Below are 19,320 nucleotides of genomic sequence, written 5' to 3'. Positions count from 1 at the left end.
GCCGCCAGGGAAGTGGTCCAAGGAACTAAACTAAACTTAACCAGTGTTTTAGTCCAACTTCTGATTTCACAGATGGGGAACTGAGACCTAGTGCCCAATTCTCCCCTCCCTTGAGCCCCTGGTAATCTCTAATCTACTTTCTTTCTATGTGAATTTGCCAATTCTAGATATTTCATAGATGTAGAATCATACAGTACTTGTCCTTTCGTGACTGGCTTAATGTTTTCAAGGTTCATCTGTGTTGTGGCATGTATTACAACTTCTTTTTATGGCTGAATAATATTCCATTGTATGCATATACCACATTTTGTTTATCCATTCAAATGTTGATGAATACATGGATTGTTTCCACTTTTTTACTCTTGGAATAATGTGGCTATGAACGATGGTGTATGAGTTATCTGTTACAGTCCCTGTTTTCAGTTCTTTGGGATATATACCCAGGAGTGGAATTGCTGAGTCATAAGGTAATACTGTGTTTAACTTTTTGAGGAACTGCCAAACTGTTTTCCACAGCGTTGGCACAGTTTTACATTCCCACCAGCAATGTATGAGGTTTCCAATTTCTCCACGTCCTTGTCAACACTTTTCTTTTTTTTTTTTTGGAATAGAGCTATCCTAATAGGTGTTAATGTCATTGACCTATTGTGATTTTGATTTGCATTTCTCTAATGAAAAAGGATGTTGAGCATCTTTTCATGTGTGTGTTTTTTGTTTGTTTTTGTTTTTGGGGGCTGTGCTGGGTCTTAGTTGCAGTACGTGGGATCTTTGTGGGGCATGTGAGATCTTTAGTTGTGGCATGCATACGGGATCTAGTTCCCTGACCAGGGATTGAACTCTGGACCCCTGCATTGGGAGCACGGAGTCTTACCCACTGGACCACCAGGGAAGTCCCTTTTCATGTGTTTATTGGCCATTTTTGTATTTTCTTTGGAGAAATGTCAATTTAAGTTTGTCTATTTAAGTCCTTTGCTTATTTTTAAATTGGGTCATCTTTTTGTTGTTGAGTTGTAGTTGTTCTTTATTTATTCTAGGTATTTAAACCCTTTTCAGATGTATGATTTACAAATATTTTCTCCCATACTGTATGCTATCTTTTCACTTTAATGATAATGTCCTTTCATGCACAAAAGTTTATAAATTTTTAAAAAATTTTTATTTTATTTTACTTTTTAGCTGCGTTGGGTCTTCATTGCTGTGCATGGGCTTTCTCTAGTTGTTGTGAGTGGGGGCTACTGTTCGTTGTGGTGCGTGGGCTTCTCATTGCGGTGGCTTCTCTTGTTGTGGAGCACGGGTTCTAGGCGCATGGGCTTCAGTCGTTGTGGCTCACGGGCTCTAGAGTGTAGGCTCAGTAGTTGTGGCGCACGGGCTTAGTTGCTCCGCGGCATGTGGGATCTTCCTGGACCAGGGCTTGAACCTATGTCTCCTGCATTGGCAGGCGGATTCTTAACCACTGCGGCACCAGGGAAGTCCCAAGTTTTAAAATTTTGATGAAGTCCAGTTTATCTATTTTTTCCTTTTTTTTGCTCCTGCTTTTGGTGTCATATGTAGGAACCCATTGCCAAATCCAAGTTCATGAAGATTTACACCTAGGTTTTCTTCTGAGAGTTTTATGGTTTTAGCTCTTATTTTTAGGTCTTTGATCAACTTTGAGTTAATTTTGTTTATTACTCATTGATTGTTGAGTTTTGAGAAAATTCACCTAGGATAATTGTCATCTGAAGACTCATAATCTGAGATTTAATTTATATTAATATTTTCACCATCATCTGTATCTAGTTGTGCTATCCAAAATGGTGGCCACTAACTACGTGTGGCTATTAAGTTTAAAATTCTAATTAAGTAAAATTAAAAAAAGTTAAGTTTCTCAGTCATAATAGCTACATTTCAAGTGCTCAATAGCCACATATGGCCATTGGCTATTGCATTGGACAGTGTTGACTTTGAAGATTACTATCATCAAAGAAAGTTCTGTTGGACTGTGCTGGTGAAGAGAGCTGCTATCATTTTTTTATTCATAGTTTAATTTGTTTAACAATTGTGAAGTGTCTTTCTCTGTCACTTTTCTTCTCCTTCCCATTATGGACAGAAAATGAAAATTTCTGAATTGTCAATTGTGTTTGAAAGCTAAAATCAGACTACAAAGATGGTGTCTTCTTCAGTCTTTTACACTTTTTTGAAAGATGATGCAGTACTTTGGTCAATGCAGTAAGAAAACTGAAGAATGATTTTTACTATTGATAGCATATTCCTTCTAGATGATTCCATGATTCCTCAATTACTTGTTATATAGTTTTATTTAAGCATAGTTTGGGAAAATTGATGAATAATCATGAAATCATTATTAGGGTGATGAAACAAGATGCAGGGATTATATAATCAGTAGGATCCTATAATGTGTCTTAGGCTTATGAAAAGGTTCAATGTACTCATATATAATTGCAAGATAGAATGAGTTTTAGCCTTTTTTTTAAGTAAGTAAATTTTCTCTTTATTCTTTGCATTATCTCAGAGAATAGAAGTCATGAAATATCAATCCTTTGCAAATAGTTAGAACTGTTCAAAAACAAACTAAAAACTAAAATTGGGTTCAGTGGATCCTGATACTTTGCATTCAAATCCATTACCACAAAATTCTTCTTCAACTACCCCCATCTATATTTGAATCTCCCTTTTTCTGTAATGAAACCTTGTTCTCAACAACATCTGTATTTATTCGTTTCCTTTATTCCACAGTATACACAAAATAGTTTTAGAATTACTACATTGATACCACTGCCAACAGCAAACCTATGAGTGAAGTTCATGATTTCATTGCTGTTCAATTTGTTCTTGGAGAATTAACCCCCTTGGGGTATGCAGTTAGGTAATGATCTCAAAAGTTACTTGAATTATTATTTTTTTTTCTGTGCAGTTATATTTTGGATTTGATATTTGTATTGAATTTTAGTGTTTGCTTTTTTATCAGTTTGACTTTGGGTCTGTAAAACATTTGCATTGTTTAAAATCACAACTATATCAAAAGGTATAGTGAGGTAATTCATTCCTGTCCCTGCTCCTACCTACCCCTATCAGTAATCTTTACATTAATTTCTAGTTTATCCTTCCTGTATTTCTTGAAAAATAAATACTAAAATATGCTGTCTTATCTCCCCTCCACCTTCTTATACAAAAGGTAGCATATAATATTTTCCCCTCGATTTTCTCATTAAATGATACATCTGGGAGTCTTTGGTTCACAGAGATCTTTCTCATCATATTTTGTGGTTGCATAGTACTCAAGTATATTATCAGGTATTCATCTGGTATCTTATTAATGGGCATTTTGGTGGTTTTCAGTTTTTTGATAGTACTAATAATGTTGCAGTGAATCACTCTGTGCGTATGTTTCTCATTTGTGAAGTGACTTCAGGTGAAGTCCTCAAGGTGGTTTAGTGGTCAGAAGGTAAACTGGTTTAGCTTTATAAGCCATATATAATTACCTTTTTGAAGAATTGGTTCTAACTTTCAATTTAGCCTACAGCATTAAATAAAAAGAGGTAAGAGGACTCGATGTTCAAAAACTAGAGACCAGTGTTTTGAGTTCCTTGAACTGGCTATTTCTTGTCATCTCCACAGCCATTTTCAAGTTACCATGTTTTACTTGGAGGCTGGTCTTGGTGGTTCCACTCTTGCTCCCCTTCTACCTTTTTTCCAGAGTTGTCTCTCTTTTTCTGGCAATGTAAATTGAATTACATAATTTTGTCCCTCTCTCTACTGCTTCTAATCCTTTGGTGGCTTCCCATTGTACTTAAGAGTGAAATCCAGGGTCATTAAAATGTGATTTGAGACCCTTGTGTTGTTGGGCTCATCTCTTTCAAGGTTCATTTCAGGGTACTCCCTACTTATTTACTCTACCTTAAGATAACGACATGTTTTGGGGGACAGTACCCTAAATGTGTTTGTTTAAAAAAACTTCTTTCCTCCTTCCTTTCTTTCGTTTATTCATTTGTTCTAGAAATCCTAATACAGTATAGCAAACAGTAACCCATTTAATGTATGCATTTGGCCATTATTCCTTATCCTTTGATTTCCTGATTTTATGAACCGAGTAATATTAAAGTTATTGAAAATGAGTGCTTTTTCCCAAAGAACAAAAAGACAAAACTGAGTTAAGTGTCAGGCACTGTCCTAGATACTGCGATAAACAAGGTTTCTTTTCTGTCCTCAAGGGACTTAAAATTTGTATGGAAACATGTTAACAGAAAACTTAATGCAGTGTGATAATTTCTCTCTTTCTAATTCTTTGCTTTTCAACCTACTGTAAACTAGGTGCTACCTCTGTCTTTTCATTGAAATTACTCTACCTCAATTTTTTATTGTATTTCACTTGCCAAACTCAGTGGACCATTTCGCAGATCTGGCCTTACTTGGCCTCTGTGCTTTATTTGAAACTTCTATTGTTCCCTGGTAAACTGTTGAAACTCTGTACCATGGGAACTTTTGTGACTCTACTTTTTTATGGCTCTATCTTTTTCCATTCCTACTTAGTCTCCTTAGGGTCTTCATCTAATGCTTAAATGTTGGTGATCCCTGTACTTTACATCACTGACAGTCATCTCTTCTCACTCTGCATGTCCTCAAATACTCCTATATGTACTCTGTTCTCCCAGACCTGTTGCCTGTTGGGCAGCTTCACTTGGATGGCCCACAAAAGCTCAATCTCATTTACTAAAGTTAATTTATTATCTTTGTCCCTAATGTGTATGCTGTACATACTCATCCTGATTCTGGGCAACATTATTCAAACAAGAGAGTCTTTTCAGCCTCCCTGATCCATCTTTTAATTTACTAGATCTTGTCAATTGTTTCTTTCTTTCTTTTTTACTTTAATTTTCATTTAATTTTATTTTTTGGTGGCGCTGTGTGGCTTGCAGGATCTTAGTTCCCCAAGCATTGAACCCGGGCCACCACAGTGATAGTGCTGAGTCCTAACCACTGGACCACCAGGGAATTCCCTGTCAATCCTTTCTATGTAATACATACCTTGTATCTAAAGGCACCAATAGCTTGTCTTAATTAGGCTCTTACTCAAAAAATAATATTTCAGATTTTTCAGTTAAATGTTACTATGATTTTTGATATTGTCAGTCTTTAATTGTTAACATTCTGATGTTACCTGATTGTGTTTTTATTTTTGCAGTTCTAATCTGTGAACATGTTATATTTCTATTTAGGGTCTTTAAATTTTCTCATCTGTCACTTAGTTGGAGTTTGTCTACTCATTTTACCACGTTTTCCACTTGTCACACATTTTTTTATTCCTTTGTTTCTCCTTTTGTGTTAGTAAAATATTTGTATTCTATTTTAAACTCTCAGCTTTATAGTTGTATGGTTTTTATTTTCCTTTTAGTTATTATCCTAGAGACTACAATATCCCTTTTTTTTATTACAGTCTACCTTAAATTAGTAGGAAATTATTCATAAATCTCCTGAAATTTTGCCACTTAGGAAATTAGTCAGATAATCTTTTGATGGCTTAATTTCATGAATTTGTGCTATTGTCATATATTTTACTTCTACAATTTTTTTCTTTTTTTTTCTTTTTTTTTTTTTTGCGGTACGCGGGCCTCTCACCGCCGTGGCCTCTCCTGTTGCGGAGCACAGGCTCCGGACGCGCAGGCTCAGCGTCCATGGCTCACGGGCCCAGCCGCTCCGCAGCATGTGGGACCCTCCCGGACTGGGGCATGAACCCATGTCCCCTGCATCAGCAGGCGGACTCTCAACCACTGTGCCACCAGGGAAGCCCTCCCTGAAAAATTTTTATATATTTCCTCCTCTGTCTGCTTTTGGACTTTTCATCTTTGGTTTTTAGGCATTTGATTATGATGTGTCTAGACTTGGTTTTCCTTGTATTTAGCCTGCTTTGAACATGTAGTTTATTAAATCTGTAATTTGATGACTTGTCAGTTTAGAAAATTCTTATCTAGTCTGCAGATGCTGGTTTTATGTCATTGTCTCCTCTACTTTTGGTACTCTGGATACACATATTAGACATTTTCATTGTTTCATATATCTTACTCTCTTTTCTGTATTTTATTGCTGCCTCTTGATCTGTATGCCATTTTGCATACCTTCTTCTGACCTGTATTCCTGTTAACTAATTCTGTTCTTATGTATCTAATCTACTGGTAAAATCCTTTTACTAAATGCTTAATCTCAGTTACAGTATTTATTCCAAGAATTTATGTTTTGACATTTCTTTAATGAATTCTAGGCCTGTTTTGACATCTTCAGCCTTCCCTCTGTTTCCATGAATATATTAATCATAAAAGTATGTCTTATAACTGCAGTATGTAAATTAAATGGAGCTCTGTTTCTATTTATTTTTTTCTCTTGATTTCTCATCAGCTGCTCCTGTTGTCATAGACTTCCTTGTAATTTTTGATTGGATGCCAGACATTGTAGTGAAAAATTGTAGACTCTTGATGATGTTACCTTCCTTCAAAGAGAGGTAAATTTTCTTTAAGCAGCCAGAGTACTAGTGGATCAACACAACTCAGTTGAGAGTTGGTTTTGGATTTTGTTAGGGCTGGTCTGTTTCAGTTTTGCTCTTATTCCTAGCATGTAGCCTTTGCTTCTAAGGCATAGCTCTAATTCCATATGGAGTATGTCTTTTTCATAGATTATGTGGTCATGTATTTGTAGTTTTGTTTCTCTTCTGTTCTGTTGCATTGGATTATTTGCCTGTAGTTGCACCAGTACCACACTTTCTTACTAGGACTTGATATAGTAAAATTTCTCTAGCTTTGTTGTTCTTGAAGATTACTTTTACTTGACCTTCTGCTTTTTCATGAATATTTTAAAAATCAGCTCTGCAGTACTCACAAAATAACCTTCTAGGGTTTTGTTTGTAGTGCATTGAATCTAAAGATCAGTTTGGGGAGCATTGACATGTTTACACCAATCCATGAACATGGTATATCTTTTTATTTAGTTCCTCTGTAACGTCCTTCAGTAGTTTAAGTATATAAATCTTGCATGTCTTTTACATTCAGCTCTAGGTATTTGTTATTTTTCATTGCATTTTGTAATTTGCTGTTCATCTTTTGCTAGTTTATAGACATAATTTGCTAGTATATAGACATATACTTGATTTTTGTATACTGACTGTTAAATTTACTTGAATTCCATAATTGTTTATCTGTATATTTTGATAGTATGTTTATAGGTATAATCAGACACGTTGTCTGAATAATAGCAGTTGTCTTCTTTCCAGGTTGTTAGGCTTTAGTTTTATTTATTTGCCTTATTGAATGAAATAGGACCTTTAGTATAGTGTTGAATAAAAGTAGTGATAGTAGGCTTCCTTATCTAGTTCTGCGTATGAGGGGAACAGCTTTAAATATTTCACTGTTACAAATGATGTTTGCTGTAGACTTTTGGTAGATACTCTGAAAATAAGAAATGTTCTCCTATTCCTAGTCTGCTAGTTTTAACATGAATGGATATTGAATTTTATCAAATGCTTTTTCTCTGTTTTTTAAGATGGTAATGAGGTGAATTACTTTGATTTTTAAAAATACTGAAACACTATTACATTATTGGAGAAAGCTCCCTTGCTTATGTTGGTGTTTATCTTTTTATATATTGCCAGATTAAATTCATATTGTTTTGTTAAGGTATTTTGTTTCTGTGTCTATGAAAGATATTGGTCTGTAATTTTCTTTACTTGTAATGTCCACGTTAGGTTTTGGTTCCAGGGTCATGCTGACCTCATAAAACAACTATCATTTTTGTGTATTTTATAAAAAACTTTGTATGTTATTGGTATTGATTCTAACTTAAATATTTGGAATAATTTTCCAGTGAGGCTGTCTAGGCCTTGTATTTTCCTTGTATGGATTTTTTTTTTTTGTTTTTTTGGTTTTTTGCGGTGTGTGGGCCTCTCCCAGTTGTGGCCTCTCCCGTTGCGGAACACAGGCTCTGGACGCGCAGGCTCAGCGGCCGTGGCTCACGGGCCCAGCTGCTCCGCAGCATGTGGGATCTTCCTGGACCGGGGCATGAACCCGTGTCCCCTGCATCGGCAGGTGGACTCTCAACCACTGTGCCACCAGGGAGGCCCCTTTGTATGGATATTTTAAAAGTTGGAAATATCTGTAGTTTTGGTAGTGATGTCTTTTTTTAAAATTCCTGTTATTTGCAATTTGTATGTGTCTTCTTGATTTATCTTCTTAGGGGTTTATCAGTCTTAATCAGTCTTTTTAAGGGACCAGTTTTAGACTATTGATTTTCCTTTTGTAAGTTGCTTTCTTACGTAAGTTGCTTTCTGCTTTTATGTTTTTCTTCCTTTTAATAATTTCCCACTGGCTGTAATTTTTTCTAGCTTTTTCAGATAAAAGCTCCTAGAGATGCAAAAGTCATTGATTTTTACTATTCTCTCTTTAGAATATATATTCTTTGAGTTTTAAAATTTTCTCTGATAATTACCTTAGGTACCACACACATTATGTTATTTTCATTATTAGTTAAAATATTTTCTAGTTTTTATTGAGATCTGTTTATTGACTCAGGAGTTTCTTAGAAACATGTTCCTTAATTTCCAAACACTGAGTAGGTAGGTATTTAGAATCTCCACTATGGTTGTAGATTTATCTTTTTCTCTATTTTTTCAACCTTTGCTTATGCATTTGAAATTATGCTGTTTGGTGCATGCAAATTTAGGACTCTAATAAATTCCTGGTCAGTTGGCATTTTTATCAGTCTGAAATATTTTTATCTTTAGTGATATTTCTTGCCTTAAGGTATCCTTTGTTGAATATTCGTATGGCTACATCAGCGTATTTTGCTTTGGCTTGTTTCCATGATATATCTTCTCATCTTTTCAATTTCTTTGTGTACAAAGTGTGTTTCTTATAACATCATATAGTTGTGGTTTTAAACACAACTGGACATCTTTTCCAGTCTGGATATCTTTTTCTTTTATCTAGGATATTCAGTCAGTTTCTGTATAATAGAATTACTGATATATTTAGTTTCATTTTTATCACCTTTCTACTTGACTTTTTATTTTAAAAATTGTAGTAGAATATGCTTAACAAAATTTGTCATTTAAATCATTTTAAGTATACAGTTCAGTGGCATCGTGGTGCACATTGTGGTGCAGCCATCACCACTATCCAGCTCCAGAACTTGCAAAACTGACACTATCTATTAAACAATAACTCCCCATTATCCCTTCCCCTGTCCCCTGGTAACTACCATTATCTGTCTCTATGAATTTGATTACTTGAGTATCTCATATAAGTGGAATCATACAGTGTTTGTCCATTTGTACTGGCTTATTTCACTTAACATAATGTCTTCAAGGTTGATCCATATTACAGCATATATCAGAATTTCTTTTAAAGGCTGAATAATATTCCATTGTATGTGTATTGCACATTTTGTTATTCATTCATCCATCAGTGGACATGGGTTGGTTTCATTTTTTGGGTACTGTGAATAATGCTGCTGTGAACATGAGCGTACGAATATCTGTTTGAGTCCTTGCTTTCAATTCCCTTGGGTATATACCCAGAAGTGGAATTGCTGGATTATATGGTAATTCTGTGTTTCATTTTTGAGGAACCACCATACTATTTTCCACAGTGGCTGCTCCATTTTACATTCCCACCAACAGTGCACAAGAGTTCTAGGGTTCCAGTTTTTCCACATCCTTGCCAACATATCTTATTTTCTTTCTTTTTTTAATAGCTATCCTGATGGGTGTGAAGTGGTTTCTCATTGTCTATTTGACCCACTTTTATGTTCTTTTTTCTTTCTGCTTTTTTGGGCACGTTCCTTTGATTTAATCAGACACATTCTCTTGTATTTTCTCCCCTCTGTTAACTTGTTGAAGATACTTTCTTTTTCACCGTGGTACCTTAGTACTCTATTTTATGTATATGTTAGCACTAAATATACTGTATACTTTTACTAAGCTTTTTTTATTATCCTTTTTTATTGGGGAAATTTTTCCTAGAGATTGCAACATGCATTCATTCATTCCACTTCTTGCATTGTTGCTTCCATGCATTTTAATTCTGTGTTTAACACTACAATACAGTATTTAAATGTTCTATGTGATCAATACTGATTTATCTGTACCTTTTAAAAAATTACCTGTACAGTTGCTCTTTACTTCTTTCTGCTTTTCTATTGCTCCAAATACTTCTTGCAGTAGTTCTTTTTTCCCTTCAGCTTTGTTGAGACATAATTAACATATATTGTTGTGTAAGTTTCAGGTATACAGTGTGTTGTTTTGATACATTTATATATTGCACAGTGATTACCACCTTAGCTTGTTAGCTAACACCTCTGTCACATCACATAATTACCTGTAGTATTTCTTCCAGTGAAAATCTGCTGGTGCAGAATTCTGTTTCTGTGTGAAAATGTTTTTATTTTTCCTTCATGTTGGAGGATCTATTTGCTCTGTACATGATTATAGATTTTCAGTTATTTTTTTCCAACACTTGAAGATTTTATCCTATTTTCCAGTTTGTGTCATTTTTTTTGTTGAAGTTAGCTTGAGCTCTGACTCTTGTTGCTTCTTTGAAGGTACTGTATCTCTTCCCTGCTCTTTCTCCCTCATGCCGATTATAACATTTTTTCTTCGGTTTTCATCAGTGAAACTATGTTGTGCCTTTATATAATTTAAAAAAAAATGTCTCTTGCTTGAGATTCTTAGAGCTTCTCAAATCTGTTGGTTAATACCTTTCTCTCATTTTTAGGAAATCATGTCAAGATCTGTTCAGATACTGCTTCTACCACATTCTCTCTTCCCTCTCTTTGTGGATCTTCAGTTATACGGTGTTTCATATGTCTCTTACTGGTCTTTTCTGTATTTTCAATGTTTTCTTTTTAAATCTCTGGGCTTTATTTATGGTATTTTTTATCAATGTGTCATCCAGTTCAAAATTCTGACTCCTGTTAACACTGTTTATTGAGCTCATTTTAGACGTTTCAGTTAAAGATTATCCTTTTGATTCTTTTCTTGTATAGATAATCTCTAGTGAAATGTGCCATCTTTTCATGTATTTCTTCTATTTTCTTGAACATGTTAATAGTTATATTTTAATGTTTTAGTTTATTAACTCCAGTATATAGATAGCATATTTATTTGGTTTTGTTTTGTGTTGTTTTTCTTCTTCTTGATGTTTGTTCGTATGGCCCTATTTCTTGGTAACTTGGTTAGTTTTAGTTAAATGTTAGAAATGTAAATACTCCTGAAGTATTTACAATTAAATATTAATATTTTAGTATCTTTAAAATTGTAGATACTCCTGAAGATGATACCTTTCTCTGGAGAAGTTTCACCCTTTTTCTGCTAGGTTGATAAAGTAGGAGTTGGATACCTTAATCCAGGCAGGTACTGAATGGAGTGCAGGGTGGGTTTTGTTTTAGTAAGGTATCAGCCACCTTTGATTCCTTCTTATCTTTCATCTGAAAACCTAGTTTGTTCACCACATTTCTTTTCTTAAAGGCTTCTGAAGTTTTGTTTCATCAGTTCCCTGAGCTCTGCTTTTCACACTTTCAGTTTAGCTTTTTGGCCTTTTCAGCTTCAGAATTTGGCACATCACAAGAAGAAAACAACCATATGCTTAAGACCGCTCATGTCTCTGATTTTGTTATTACAGCCTTCTCAAGACTACTTTAAATTTCTGCTCAGGAAAAACATAGTTCTCAGCCTCTTCCCTGTGCCTAGAGTTGTCCAAGAAAAAAGGATCAACTCACTTCTCCACAGTTATCTCCTGAATTTTAGTCCCTCTTGTTCTCATTGCTTTGGCAATTCTTAGATGCCTTTTAAGAGATGATTTTGTATTCATCTAGCTTTTCTAGTTTTCAGAGAGATTATTGGTTTGTTATCAGCTTTTTCTCCCTACTTGGAGGTAGAAGTCTGGAATGAGTTAAGCTACATAGCTACTTGCAGTGATTTAGTATTAATTTTGCTATAGTCTCACTGATAGTTGGCAGTGTTACTTTAAAATAAAAATTTATTCCTGTAATTGGTGCAGGGTGGCATTTCAATTTGTTTTGTCACTTGTAAGGATATTTTTCCCCCGTCATTCTACTGTTATCTTTAATGAATTATTTGTTTTCTTTGAGATCCTCACGGGCATATTCTCATTTCTACGTAGCAAGCTTACTTATGAAGCTTTCTTAATCAGTTACAAACCACAGAAATGAAAGTTTGGAAAATATTTACTATAAGAAGTCAGGAGGAACTAGGGTAGAGTTATTTTATTTGTGCGTGTGTGTTTTGTTTTCTTGTACATTTATGTTGTTACTTCGTAGACCAGCTTTGTTAGATTTAGCTTGTGCAAATCCCTTTGTGGTCACCTTTTCGGGTCCAGTATCTGTAATCACCTCAATCTCTGTCTGGGCCCAGGGTAAACTTGATTGGCCCAATTAGTGTGGATCCTCTGCATTCACACTGGTTGCAGATGGAGAAATGGGGTCCTCTGCCTATTGTAGATGAGAGGAGGGCGGGGTTTTAGGGAGTAAGGTGTGGGAATGGAGAGGAAATGATTGATATCTCTAGTGAAACAATAGGCAGGCAAACTACAATTCAGGCAGTATGTCACATTCAGAAATACGGGTCACAATCTCCTGTCTGCAATTCAGAAGTCTTAAAAAACTGAAAACAAAGTTATTTCTAAGTTTTTTGTCATATTCATTTGTCAATGGAACTGATTTGAGTGAGGCATTTTATTCCACTTTGAACATTCATATATTTCCTTGCAAGTGTTCTGTAAAGTATGATACGTGTAATGTATTACCTTACTAAATTACAAAAAGTTCTAAATTGAGAAACATTTTTTCCTGAGGTTTTTGGCTAAGTGATTGTAGACCTATACTTCTTTAAAAGGACTTGTTGCACACTTACTGTATGGCGGTGAGTACATTGGTGAATAAAGTAGATCTGGCCCATATCTCATTGCTCTTTCATCCAGTACAGTTAGAGTTTCCTGGATATCTAATTCAAATAATACCAGAAACAGAACCCTCCAAACATGTCAGTGGCTTCATTCCTAGAAATATCGCTGGATGTAATATATGTTGTCAGTCTTAACTACTTCCAATGTGATAATGGAAAAGAATATGAAAAAGAATGTCTGTATATGTATAACTGAATCACTTTGCTGTACAGCAGAAATTAACACAACAGTGTAAATTAACTATACTTCAATAAAATTAAAAAAAAATTTCCAGTGTAAGAAAACTGTATATTTATTAGAATACTTGGTATTATGAATAATAAATAATTGAAAAGAGCCCTAACTTGTAGGTAAAACTAACAAGGGAATGAGAAGTACCATACCAAAGGATGTTAGACGTGGTTCCAATATTTGTGTAAAAAGAAAGACTGTGTTTGACTATGAGAAATGCATTAGAAGCCTGGGTAGGAGAAAACAGGGCTAAATGTAAAAGTAAGGATTAAGATGATAATTTTGATTCCATCCGATCTACATTTTGGAAAAAAAACATTTAAGTGTTTTAACAGTGGCTTATAATTGGAGTTAACTTTTGGTAGTAGAAGGCCCACCTTTGTTATTTTCACTTTTCAGCATATTTAAAAAGTAAATTTGTTTTTATACAGAAATACTCAGTTTATTGTAGTTTATTACTGCTTATTGCTATTCATTTTTTAGGAACCTGTAGTCATTTCCTCCTTTCTTTGCAGAGAGGCTTATTTAAAAGACCTGTAATGTTTTACTAATTTTGTTGAAGTGTATTTCTTATATATTTTGGTAATGACATTTATACATCTATTTGATTGACAATATGTCCTTTAAGAAATTATTTTCAACCATTTAAGATAATAGTGCATGTCCAGTATCTATTGGTTTTAGCCACCACTGATAATTTTTTCCTTTTTGACTCAGCAGCCTTAAAATTATATGATCTGTTTTGAAGACATAATCTAGCAAGAGAAGCAAACCAGGTAAATGTAGACAGCTCGGATTAGTACAATCCTCAGATTGTTAATTCATACATTAACCTGTACAGGGATAATTTGAAATTGCAATACAGTGAGAAAAGTTTTAGAAGTGAAGTGAAGCATTTTTGTTTTGTTTTGTTTTTGTTTTTGTTTTTGTTTTTGCGGTACGCGGGCCTCTCACCGTTGCGGCCCCTCCCGTTGCGGAGCGCAGGCTCCGGACGCGCAGGCTCAGCAGTCATGGCTCACGGGCCCAGCCGCTCCATGGCATGTGGGATATTCCCGGAGCGGGGCACGAACCCGTGTCCCCTGCATCGGCAGGCGGACTCCCAACCACTGCGCCACCAGGGAAGCCCGAAGTGAAGCATTTTTGAGAGAAGTACATGCAAACTTACCCTTTTAGGCTTTCTATTCTAGTCTAGTTTTAATGTGGCACTGTTCTTACCCTGGAAAACTCCTAGGTTGATGCCCCCTTGTGGTCTGTTACTGGAACAGATAGCACAGATGGAAATAAGTAATGGAGGTCTTAATACATGTTAAGTCATTCATTCCTTTCTTTATAATAATTTTTTAAAAGCGGCTTCTGAGGAAAAACAGCAAAGGAAAATTATTCCTGTATTCTATATAGTTCATTGGTTTTAAAACTTACCAAGTATTTTGTAACTGAATGCACATATATGTTAGCTGGACACTGAACTAAAGAAAAATAGGTTGTTGGGTAGGCTATCATTGTTATCCTGGGCATCTAACTTGATTAGTTAAAAGTGCCTTAAAAATATGATAAGATGTGATAGTAATTATAAGGCTATCCCACTACCCTCCCCCGCAACACACACACACATACACACACACACACACACACACACACACACGTAAATGGGGTTTGGGAAAACTTGTTGTTTATACTTTGCTTGACCTGAGAGGGCCAGGAGTTGTATGAGGCATTGGAAGGAATAAAGATTTTTGTTAGTGTATTGGTCAGTTTAAGCTTATTTGCTTTTCCTGACATTATTGGCAAGGTCTCATTAGTGTGTGAGAGTGGATTTGTGGAGGAAGTGGAGAAGTAGCAGCATCAGTCAGTGTTTTAAGAAAGACTGCAGATATAAACAGCTGCTTTTCCTTTTACCCAGTAAGATTCATGATGGTTGAAAGCAGTCTAATACAGTGAGTATGGGCTTTGAGATTAGATAGACCTGCTTTTTTTCTTTTCTTTCTTTTTTTTTTTTTTTTTTTTGCGGTACGCGGGCCTCTCACTGTCATGGCCTCTCCCGTTGCGGAGCACAGGCTCCAGACGGACGGGCCCAGCCGCTCCGCGTGGGATCCTCCCGGACCGGGGCACGAACCCGTGTCCCCTGCGTCAGCAGGCGGACTCCCAACCACTGCGCCACCAGGGAAGCCCTAGACCTGGTTTTAAAACTGATTTTATCTCTTATCAGTTCTTGGGCAGTTATATAATATTGGGGAAGTTACTCCATCTCTGAAATAGGTTTCTTCTCTTTAAGAAGAGGTTAAGACCCACCTAATTGAACTGTTTCATCATATGAAGTCTTGGCATTTACCACTGCTATTATTACTTCTTAGGGAAAGGGCAATTTTGAATTATAAAGAAAGTGTACCATAGGATTTTGACTCTTAGGCCATAGGTAAAGACCCCTAATGGTAGAATGAATGTGTCTTTTAAGTGGTAAATCAGTTCATAGTCGTTTTTCTTTAGTGCAAACTTAGTGTTGTGCTACTGCAGAAGTACATATTTTATAAATTTTTGGCTATAAGTGTGATTATACTAAAGAATTTACTAGGTCAGTTATTTTAATACTTGAAGCCTACTAACCATTTATTTTTGTTTGTTTGTTTGTTTTTGTTTTTTTTGTGGTACGCGGGCCTCTCACTGTTGTGGCCTCTCCCGTTGCGGAGCACAGGCTCCGGACGCTCAGGCTCAGCGGCCATGGCTCAGGGGCCCAGCTGCTCCTTGGCATGTGGGATCTTCCCGGACTGGGGCATGAACCCGCATCCCCTGCATCGGCAGGCGGACTCTCAACCACTGCGCCACCAGGGAAGCTCCTAACCATTTATTTTTATAAAAATGATTCAATAAGTTTTTTTGCTTTAGGAGTAATAGTTGCATGTTTTGGCAGATTAACTTAAAAAAATAAACTAGTATTGTTCCTCGATTGCCATCTTATTTTAAAAAAGCTTGTGTGAAGGACAACAAAGTAATGAAATGTTTTTTATTGTTTTGCTTTTAGAACCAGGCTCACTATCTTAGTCACTTTATTTAATAATAATTAATCTGAGTCCATTTCAGAAGAAATAAGGTTATTTGGAGTTATTTAACTTAACAGAAAAAAAAGATTTTAAAACCCAGATAAGTTCAACTTTGAATCATAAGATTTTATCCTTTCCACAAATTTCCTTGGCAGCTAAGCGGTAAAAATTTACTAATTTTTTTCTTTTTGAATAATTTGCTATAAAAAAGAAAACTAGAAAGATATCTCAAATACAAATACAGCTGCTTGGGTTCAAATGTTTGTTGGAATTAGGTGGACTATAAATCATGTAAACAAAGATTTAACTGTAGACGTACCATCAGAAGGCTATTGTATGTATTCATACCTGCCTCTTTCATGTTTTCCTTTATTTCTTGGGTTCTCAAAATATCTAGCCTACATTTGGATAATGTCTAACTGAAGACTCTTGTTCCAAACCCTGGATGAAACTAATAAAGACTTTAATGAAGGCAGTACTTTGGTGGTGAAAATTTCTCTTGTAAATTATGAAATGGATTTTTGGTTTTTTATCCGTGAATATCTTGGGGACACTTATTTTAGGAAAGAAAAGGGATGGGGGAAAGATAGCTACAGCAAAGTGGAGAGTTAAATAGTGAAGGGTGATGGCAAGAATACATGCCATTCTACCAGGAACTTGTTTTTTTAACATAAAAAGCATATGTGCCAAATTTACATATTTACTAATTAAAAAGGCTTCCTGGAAACATTAAGTAGACTTATCTTCTATAACCTTTAACATTGTCACTAATGGATATTGCATAGAAAATTTCATCGAAGGTTCTCTAAATAATGTAAATGATTATGAATATGTAACTAGTTAATATGCAGCTACGAAAGGATTATCATGTAGAGGTTAATGAACATTCTGCTCTTATGGTTTGCAGGGCTTTTCTTTTTGTGCTTTTGGCTCACTTCATGCTTGGAAACACATGCATTGGGATTGGAAAGCATCCTGACTGTTTTTGGGTCTCATCTTTTAATAGGGTTGTTAAATAGAAACTTTATAAAAAGGATTTCATGAAGATTTTTTTTTCTTTTCAATTTACATTTAATTCTGTTTGTCTATTTTATAATTACTGCCGAATCAGAAACAGTGAAATGGATTGATGTAGTTTTAGCCTGGCTCTTCCAGATGTAAAGTCAGTACTCTATTGTACATTATCACTGTTATTAAGTGTTGCTGTGTGATTGATACTTACTGAGAGATCTTTATTCTAAAACCGACTTTTTATGCTGAGTTAATGTGTAGTATGGTTGGGTATCTGATTACAGCATGCATTTTGGTACAGAATTGCTGCCTTAGTATTTATTTAAAATGTCCTAAAGGATGACATTTACGTCAGGAATTAAATGTTATAAAATAGAGGAATTTAGTGACAGGCCAAAAAAAAAAGACTTGTGATTTTTGGGTGAAACATGGAGCTTATATAAGATACAATATTGGTATTTAGAACAGTGAACAAGAGCAGTGTTTCAAACCATGTAATACTGCTGTGTCTTTCATGTGACATTATATTAAGCATATTGATTTTTATCCCTTAGTTTCTCTGTCTCTAAAATGGTGCTACAGTATTTGAGATGACTGTTTAAAAATTTTTATTAATGGGCAGTTTAAAAACATTAGTAATCTTTGAAAACAGTGCTGTTTTTTTCTTTTTAAATTGCCATTCACGTGTTCTTTTTTTCCTTACTGGTTAGTGTTCTTAATTTGTTTTCTGAGCATTTTAAGAATCTGTTGAAATATCTCCAAGGAAAACAAATAAATAGCTTTTATGTTTAATTTCATTGTTTTAGTATTACAAGCATAGCTTAAGCTGGCTGTGAAGTGCTTAAAATTTTATCATAATTCACTGGGGGGCCAAATTGGCTGTTCAGAGCATCTCTTTATCCCAAGTATTTCTTCTTGAAATGTAGTAGAAAAATATCACTGTACTCATTTTCAGTGCATCAGAATAAAAATTACAGGTGAAAACATTTGGAGATATACTGACAAAATAAAGTACTTTCACTACTGTCTTTTTTTTAACTGATGAAATGTGGATGTTACATTGGTTTCTTGTTATTTATAACATTTGTGTATTCTACAAAATATGTAACATTGAAAACAGGCCTGCAGATTGTACAAAATACTAGTTATCTTATATCATATGTCACCTAATAGTTATGAAGCGGGTTTTGTACCAAAGTATGAATCGGAAAGCTGTAATTTGTTCTGCAGTTATCAGCCTGCGTTAGAGGGGTATGATAAAGTGTGCTGCTTAAAAACTAACATTCACATCTCTGTGCATTTGACAAATAAAAATGTATATTGAGGTGCTTTTAAATCTGTAAAGCCACTGTTGTAGTTTTCTGATAGAATGATTTTGTAGCTTTGTGCATAGCCCTGTTTTTTCATGAGTAGTTATCTGTTTTCATGACAGGTGGTCACTAACTGCCAAGAGAAAATCCAGCATTGGTGAGTGAAAGATGGTTTTATTACATTTCTGAAATACTAATGAGGTCATCTATTTGTATTTAAATAAAGCATACACATTTTTTGGGTCCCATAATTGAATTCTTCTAGTAATCTCCATTTTGAATCCTTTTGATACTAATTTATAGTGTCTTTCATCGTTTACTGAATTACATGTTCCCTGATTTCCTGAAGTTGTGTCACCATTTGTGTTTATTCTAATTGCTTTCTTTTTTCCTTTCTTTTCTTGTCTTTTTTTTTTTTTTAAAGTTAGAATAGTGTTACTATCATTATGAAGTGGAGACAGAGGAATTTTTGAATCTGACTATAGCTCTATTTGGGGACTATTTTTTATATATGTAGTAGAATAATAATTTGAATCAGTTGTTTTAAAATAATGATGGAAATATGCACAGATACATTTTCCCAAAGTTTGAAAAATCTAATTAAGTGCCTGCATCTCAGAACTTGATTTAGAGACCACACTTTTCTAGAGTGCAGAGAGAAAGCAAGCATATCTATTTTAATGTGCTAATCTATAGTTAATAGGACAATGCTTGGTAAATAACACACTTTCCTGTGTCTTGTGAGGAAAATGCTCAATTTAATGGTGAATA

The 19,320-nt window shown here is 35.0% G+C and overlaps 1 protein-coding gene across 1 annotated transcript in view; it reads left to right on the top strand.

Annotated features, from left to right (window-relative positions):
• URI1 (URI1 prefoldin like chaperone) overlaps positions 1 to 19,320 on the top strand; it is a 70,378-nt gene that overhangs the window by 8,420 nt on the left and 42,638 nt on the right. The window contains exon 2 of the mRNA XM_030874507.3: positions 18,672 to 18,706. Within this exon, the coding sequence (XP_030730367.1) occupies positions 18,672 to 18,706 (35 nt within the window). The remainder of the gene's footprint in view (positions 1 to 18,671; positions 18,707 to 19,320) is intronic.

Source organism: Globicephala melas, chromosome 19 (genome assembly GCF_963455315.2).
Source record: "Globicephala melas chromosome 19, mGloMel1.2, whole genome shotgun sequence".
In the NCBI taxonomy this organism is placed as follows: Eukaryota; Metazoa; Chordata; class Mammalia; order Artiodactyla; family Delphinidae; genus Globicephala; species Globicephala melas.
This window is presented reverse-complemented; position numbering and strand designations above follow the sequence as displayed.